This window comes from Bombus impatiens, unplaced genomic scaffold (assembly GCF_000188095.3).
Source record: "Bombus impatiens unplaced genomic scaffold, BIMP_2.2 scf_0320, whole genome shotgun sequence".
NCBI lineage: Eukaryota > Metazoa > Arthropoda > Insecta > Hymenoptera > Apidae > Bombus > Bombus impatiens.
The window spans coordinates 332476-341184 of NT_176739.1; the positions used below are offsets into that span (position 1 = coordinate 332476).

General features: G+C 35.4%; 2 protein-coding genes across 3 annotated transcripts in view; both read right to left on the minus strand.

Moving 5' to 3' along the window:
• LOC100741341 (plasma membrane calcium-transporting ATPase 3) overlaps positions 1-7499 on the minus strand; it is an 87080-nt gene extending 79581 nt beyond the window's left edge. Inside the window, exon 1 of the mRNA XM_033320569.1 lies at positions 7295-7499. The gene's annotated coding sequence lies outside the window, so the exon portion shown is untranslated. The remainder of the gene's footprint in view (positions 1-7294) is intronic.
• Positions 7500-8008: 509 nt separating this feature from the next.
• The window catches only part of LOC100741462 (xanthine dehydrogenase/oxidase), a 16804-nt gene continuing 16103 nt past the window's right edge, over positions 8009-8709 (minus strand). For both annotated transcript variants that reach the window (XM_003489373.3, XM_012385409.3), the window contains exon 25: positions 8009-8123. In XM_003489373.3, the coding sequence (XP_003489421.2) occupies positions 8056-8123 (68 nt within the window). In that variant the 3' untranslated portion in view covers positions 8009-8055. The remainder of the gene's footprint in view (positions 8124-8709) is intronic.

Here is an 8709-nt window from a genome sequence, read left to right on the forward strand (position 1 = left end):
GACGCGCCGCGCATGCACTACTATGCCGACGACCGTTGGAAAATCACTTCTCCCTCCGCCACCCCCTACCCTGGACACCCCTCCTCTTTTCTCCTCGTTGTGCGTCTCCGCTGTGACACGGAGAACACCTATAACCTTAGGCACACTCGGTTTATCGCGTCTCTACGGTACAGGTGATTTTTGTATCTTTGTAAAAAGGGGTGCTTTCGGGTCTTTTTCTTCCCCCCCCCCTCCCCCGCCCCCTCAATATTGTAATACTTCTGCACTCGTAATATAGTAAAGTCTGGATAAGTGCTCGAAATTCGAGACTCATGCTGACCACTTAGGATATGGTTATAACGGATGCGTATTTGGACGAATCGACATTCTGACGAACTCGATACGTCACAGTAATCGAATAGCGTATGCATTGCAGCCTTCAGATGGCTCCTCCTATTCGTCAGAACCACCAGTTTACTCAAATAAGGATCCACTATAACTACTAGCTTTGTCCAGCACAGCTATAGACATTGGTTGGGGCCGAACGTTCGAAGAGCTTCGAGAGTGGTGGCGACATGAACTATAAGAAGTATAGAGACCACGGACACAATGTTTAAGAAATGGGCCTCATCGAAAGAGACTCCATATGTCTGTTTCTTTTAACGAGGACCACGCTCTTCGTAGCACCCGCGTTCTATATTTCTTATGTCTATGGCTGGGGATGACAACCGGGCACTTACGGCATAGATCGTGCCGAGCACTTATCCAGACTTTACTGTATACTATTATCGTCGATACGCGTGTCTTTCCATCCTGCTTCGTTGGTCACGAGACAAGAAGAGGAGAGAGAGAAATTGAAAGTAAAAGAAAGAAAATGAAAATATATAAATGTTTCTTGTTCGAAGCTATCACTTGAAATATTCGATACCGGTACAAATTACAGATATCCACCGAAATACAGGTCGATGTCTTTCCCTTTGTGCCGTTTCTCATACAGGCTGGTCGGGTCAGACGTATCGCGTGTTATCAGCGGACAGCGAGCCACACAACGTCCGCGCATGGACGAGCCTCGTTTGCGTGCGCGCGCACGCGAGCGTGTCTTCCGTTTTGCGAGTATGTCGCTGGCCTCGTGTGTCCGTTCGTTCCCGCAAGGCCTGTATTATCGAGATACAATTCCTCTTTCTCTCTCGTCCTCTCCCTGTATGCTATATACAGTCGGAGACAAAAATAAGCGGACAGATAATGGAAGTAGATGGACATCGATAAAGTTTAATCGAACTAATACCAGTATTACGTTATATTCTTAAGTTTTATTCATTATATACCCTAAATTAAACGAAATTATTGATTTACATTTTAGTGTAAACAAGCCGTATTTAACAAAACTTCGTCGATACCTATTCCCACTACCTAACCACTTATTTTTGTCACCAACTGTACATACGTATTACGTATTCAATTATTCTGTGCTAAATGTGTGTCAAAATTTCTCTCTACTTCTGTGTACGTATGTCTGGCTTGCTTTCGGTGTCCATAGGCGCGTGTAATGTTACTTTCTTTTACTTTTAATAATAGTATATTTATTTTACGGTTGTGTACGTACGTGTGTTCTAACTGGGTATTACACGTCGATGTGTTGTGAGAGAAAGAGCAAGAGAGAAAGAGAAAATAGAAAGAGAAGAGAAGAAAAGACACGGATAGAGTGCGCGCGAGAGGCAGGGAGAGGCTGAAGGTCCTTCGTGCGCACGAATTCGGTGCAAGCCACTGCGCCCGATCTGCACGGCACTGCGGTCTCCGTTCGACTGTCATACCTACGCTGTCCGAAATGTCCCGAGTTTACGCGCATGCACACTGTGGCGCCCCGACCGCCCAACCCTCTAACATACTACCCCCGTTTTCTATCTCCTTCTTTTTGCTTCTTTGTCTTTGTACTATTTCCATTTTTCTACCTCCCTCTCACCCCCTTCCTTTCATTGTTATCATTCTCATTAGAAAATTTTATTATCTAAGTAAAGTGTTTCTTTTTCCGTAAAAATTGTTTAATAAGATTTTAGGATAATGATCGCAGGCTCATATAAAAGTAGGATGTATTTGCCTGACTTTTGTGGTATGGTCGTACAGGCGCGGATTAAGGGCGGCTATAGCCCTGGATCTTTCTACTCAAGGCAAAATATTATACAAGTTATTTTACGATTCATTTATGGTAAAAAGATCTAAAAATGCAATTATTTCTAAACAACGCCTACCAACAATCGTTAAATATAACTTATCACAAAATTATAATGCATATACTATAATGAGTAATTCACTCGCTAATCTTAAAAAAAAAAAATTTTTTTTAAATAAAGATAAGCCGACTATCTTTTAAAAATTCGTAATAAAAAATTTGTTAAACACAACTCATCACAAAATAAGTTCTGTTTCATATTTACGTAAATTTATTTCACTTTGATCGTGTCCTCTATTTTTCTACGAAGGAGACCTCCGCTGGGTCAATAGTCCCAGGCCTTAAAAACTTGAATCCGGCACTGCGTGTATGTATGTGTACTATGACCAGTCATACTTCGCTTCCACCCCTTCTTCCACCCTTTTGTTGGAACAGCCGAGCGCGCATACTCGAAGAAACATTAAAAAACTTAAAAATCTTCCGGTATAAGGAGGACCGTACGATTCACCTCCCAGATATTTCTTAATAACTCTTGATGCTTCTAGGGCGATCAGATTCGCGGAATTTTCACGCCAACCGAGAAAATACCGCGGAGATCGCACAATTAAGTTCTCCGAGTCCCTGACCCGTATATGTATGAACTCCTTATTCTACTTTTATCCAACCACTTTTCGAATATCTCTAACCTCATTCTTCTTTTTCTAACAATCGCTTTTATGATACAATCGTGAACCTTGAGAGGTTACCCCATCGATCCCATTTTCAGATGTAACGTGCAACGATTGAAAAACTTCCGCAGTTTTGGCAGAAATAGTTTTACGATACATTGAAAGGTTAGGCGATCGTATTTCTAAATATAATGCGAAATGACAAATTCGAGGGGCGTTTTTTTGCTTTTGGGGAAATTGATAGCTTTACGATACATTGAAAGGTTATTTGGTTCCATTCTCGGATATGAGTGGAACAACAGTTTCGAAAGACTCTTCTGGTAATGTGGTAAAGGGATACAGTTGTTTTTGTAACGATGACCCATACGATAATTAGGAGCACCGATGCGTCATCCTAGATTCTTGAACTAGAGTTTCCTATTTCTCCAAAGGAATCAGCCGGTTCACCGCATTAAGAGCGGTGATCTTTGATTGCCTCTGCAGAACTCGTGCCGCGCATGTCCAACGAAGCTTCCAAAACCTCAAAATATTTTCTGCCAAGAAAAATTCATCAAATCCCCTTCCTCGACGATATTTTCCGTTGCTACGGCGGAACGCGACTAACCATTTGATTATGCACTCTAGCTTAATAAATTATGGACATCCGTATCGTCCATCAAATTGATTTCCTAATAATTGAGCATGTATTTGAAAATCCAATACTCTATCGATATACACGAAAAATAATCTAAACGGGAATTATAAATTAAAAGCAACGTTATGTTTCTCTTATTCGAATAATAAAGTGAAATATTAAAATATTTTTAAAATTGAATGTAAGAAACGAAGCTGAAAAAATGTTTACGTGAAAAATGCTACAATTCCTGAATGTAAATGAAAAATAACCAAAATGATCAATCTAATCGTCTTTTATCAATATTTGTTATGTAAATTAAAAATGAAGTTAATATAAAATAATTTTAAGATTAAATGTAAGAAACAGACCTTAACGGGATGTTCATATGGAAAATTCTATAATTTCTGAATACAGATGAAAAATAACCTAAATGAACAATATGAGTTCCTTCTACTAATATCCGTTACGTAAATGGAAAACGATGTTCCGCTTTTCTAGAATATTTCAGAGGTTAAACACGAAGAACGAGCCTAAAAAATGTTTATAACTAAGCATTCTATAAAAATGATGATACGCTATCGCATAATTCCAGTTCAAACAGGTTTCTATCGAAATGATGTACTTTGACGTCACCCGTGTCGTTTAAACGTATACATCAAAATTGTGCTACCACTAATTTCGACGCGTGTACGGTTATGGTGGGATTAATTTTATTGCGGGGAATTAATACAATTAATTTTACTTTATCACCGACGATGAGTAACGAGCGTGACGTCAAACGACTGAGACCCGCAATTGGGGATACGTTCGTTTTCACTAAACAGGAAAAGCGTCAGTTTTTTATACCAGACCTAATCAAATAGTTTCTATATATTTTTCTCTCCCTCTTTGTCTATGTAATCAATGATAATCAAAAAGTCACGAGCTCTCCATCTGCCATGACATAACCTACTTAATACCAGGTCTCACCAAAGGTAAAAGTGCGCGGAGATTCTGTCACGACAATTTATATAAGTACGTACGTATTGCCACCTAGTGAAAGGAATCTGAACTGTGATGTACGTGCAGCTATATCACTTGATATACCGAAGGAGAGTAATCGAACAGTAATAGATTTGTATCCCTTCAAGGCACTTGAAATTATAATACGGCATCACGTCCTGAAGTATCACAAAAGTATTCTGATTTCAAATAATCATAACCAACTGAATGCATCTTAAAGGAAATTTTATATAGTATTTAAAAAAACATATTTTGCTCAAGTTATTAATTAATAACGACAAAGGACAACAAATTAAGGTAAGATATTACAATGCAAATATTCCATGAAATGTGTTTCTAATTGTACAGTAACTTACTTCTAAAACGAAATGGAATGTATTGAATGTATTGCGGGCCACGCAATTGAATTTTTATGCAAATTCATATTTCTATGAATATAATTAAGGAACCAATTTATAATTATTTAATAGAAAAAACAATATTCTTTAATTGTTCTTTCTATTAAATATTGTAAAAAGTACTATAGTGTGGATAAAAATTATGTATAATTATGCACTTTCAAATTTCCCATAAATGCATAAAAGTTCGCAGTCTATTTATCAGACACCCTATATACGACAAGATTTTTGATCGGAAAAAGACATACGGAGAAATCGCTTTGCCGAAGCCCCATAACCTTCGGATCAAACACGACGTGCGTGATGAACAGGTACTTAAAAATAATTGAATATATAGAGAACAAAATGCAAAAAACGAATAGATAAATAGTCTGACCTGCTAAGGGAAAAGAAACCCTACAAACGATGTGGTTTCTCGATCATCAACAGTACGACGAACAACTATATGTATTAATGTAATTACGTCAACTTTCCTCAGTTTGATAATTATAAAAATTTAAATTGAAATTTATTTTGCGACACACCGAAATTGTAACTTTCTTTACAACATATTATGATAGTTTTTAACTATTCAAAAATACTAGTTTTAAGGCACAGAGATTATTATTTGAAAAGTTATGCGTATATAAAGTTTATGTATATACATACATATATTGCATATAAACGTTGCTATATAAAATGAGGTGGATAAAGTCACCATCGCGATACCGACCGATGCATTCTTACGCATCCAGTATCTTTTTGTTGGCCAATTTATATCATTAACAATATTTATTAAATCTAACCCATCATGTGTTATTAAATATTGGGAATTCAATGTGCCTCAAAGTGAAATTCAGTGAAAATTTCAATGTCTTCTATTGTTAAGGAAAAGATTATTAAGTAAATAATTAAAGTTAGTTACAGCAAAAGGAAAATAGTAAAAAAGAAAAGAAATACTACAGAATTTAAGTAGAAGAAGTAGGAATTAGAAGAAATATGCCTATAGAGATCAAAGAAAAGTACTTCATACATATTTATAGACTAATTTGGAAAACAAAATTACATAATTCAAATTTCCCGGCAGTTCATTTACTCGCGATTCCTTCTTTACCATCACACTGATTTTAAAATATTGACTTTCATGACCATGTGAGTTTATAAACATACAGGAACTGATTAATTTGTATAATTACATTCAGAATCTATACATGTATTCCTGAATGCAGGACTTAATTGTGCCTTCCGGTTATATTAACATATTATATAAGTAGTATTCATAATTATGCATTTATGACTTCACGAATCAGAACTACGTTCGATTTTATAAGGATAATTGTCAAGAACATAAAGTACGTTATTCTTGATAAAAAGAATTCAATACAGCAAGCAAACTAACCTTTCATAAATTTGTTTCAAAATTAAAAAAAAGAAAGGATATTTATATAAAAATTAATATTTGTAAAAATTTATATTAAAAAGATAATCTTGTAATGATATATATGACTTTCATACGTATACATCGCGTAAAAACATTTCGGAAAAATTCACTAACACTTTCAAATATCTAGTCTCTAGTTTATATATACACTACCGTGTATAAGTATTTCAACACTTCCAAATTATTGCAAGTATATTAAATATACTTCAAATAAAGCTCTGTAATTAAAGTTTCATTTCTGATCTCATTTCAAGCAACCATATATATAGCTTATATAAACCAGTTAGTAGATATTGATAAAAACAATAATTGATATTAATTAGTGTAAATAAAAGAGCAATAATTTAAGGTGAATGAAAATTGCTTCTATGAAAATGATTTTAAGTGTATCTGTTCAAGTTGAGATCTTAGAATTGGAATATGCTTTCCCAACCATATCCTAAAAGTTTCTATATATTTTATATGGTGTCAACTATTTATTAGGGATGAATATAAAAATTGATTGATGCAAGTATATCCCTTGTCTTAGTTTCAATTTAATAAAACATTTGATCCTAGCTATGGTTATTTTGGCTATGGCAAGAAGAATTAACAATAGGAAAACATTTTTCTACTAACAAGTGAAAATATAATAAAAATATCAATGTTTTGATTGGATTACATCAAGTGTATAAGTACCTATGCACGGTAGTGTACATAAAAGATTTTGCTGAAGTCATAAATGACTCTGATTAATTTGCTGAAGTTTGATTGTTAAGAAATTTAAGTTAAAAATTCGCGATACCCCTTTAATCGCCAAAAAAGCAGCGCGGGATAATATGTCAGAGCATGCACCATTTTGAACGAATGCAAGTAAGGTTAAGATTCAAGATGTCAGTAAAAACAATCACAATTTAGAATTAATCTAAAATCTATGCAAGTAATTTAAAAAAATTCAATGTTGCAAGAGGTTATGTCTGTTAATAACAATTAAATTTATTATTTGTGAAAACGTAATTATTCAAGTTATATGGAAACAACATAGTCAGTGATAGCGTCACTCACCGATGACGTTCCAGGGCTCTTTCCATGGCCACATGCACTCTGCCGATGTTTCCGTAACGTCTTCCAGTATTTCCACACGACAGGAACAAATGTCGTCACTTCACACTAGTTTATTTATCGAAAACTGCAGAAATTTTTCGACAAGAAAACGCAGAAGCAAATAACAACAATCACTTCTGGACTACCGCGCGTAAACTGAAGCTAAAGCCTATTAGGCTGCGCAGTGATTGAAAAGTCTGCTATTGCGCAATTAGTAACAGGGTCGTATACATTAAGGTACCAAATTTTTTTTTAATTTTAATTATTATGATAATTTTATATATACTATATAGCATTAATTTATTGATAAAATTGCTATATTTTTAGCTATATATAACGCTTGTTTATAACTTTCTTTTTTAATAAACTACCTCGTCCTATTTATTTTTCTACAAGTCCTCCATGAATAACATATTTACATACATAACTGTGCGATAGGATAGTGGTTTATGGGTAATTTCTTGCAAATTTTTGCACATTTTAACGTGGAAATTTAAATATGTGCAAATTTCTGTAATCGATATACCAATTTTAGAAACATATATTTATTGTCTAATATTATTATTATATTATTGTTACATATCAAGTGCTGTAAGATAAAAATAATTATTTATATTTTTACATTTCTTTATTGTAAATAACTGTATGTAATAATATATGATTATTAAAAGTGGATTAGGAGTAACAAAAGTATGTCTTTTATTCAAAAATAAATTTTTATCTCAAAATATCATTTGCTCTTTGCTGGTTAAGCTATTCAATAGAATTTTCTCGGTAGTAGCGGGACCATCTGCGAAAAAAAGAGTACGATTAGATTATATTATATAAAACTATGTGAAGCTATATTAACACACACACACACACACACACACACACACACACACACACACACACACACACACACACACACACACACACACACACACACACACACACACACACACACACACACACACACACACACACACACACACACACACACACACACACACACACACACACACACACACACACACACACACACACACACACACACACACACACACACACACACACACACACACACACACACACACACACACACACACACACACACACACACACACACACACACACACACACACACACACACACACACACACACACACACACACACACACACACACACACACACACACACACACACACACACACACACACACACACACACACACACACACACACACACACACACACACACACACACACACACACACACACACACACACACACACACACACACACACACACACACACACACACACACACACACACACACACACACACACACACACACACACACACACACACACACACACACACACACACACACACAC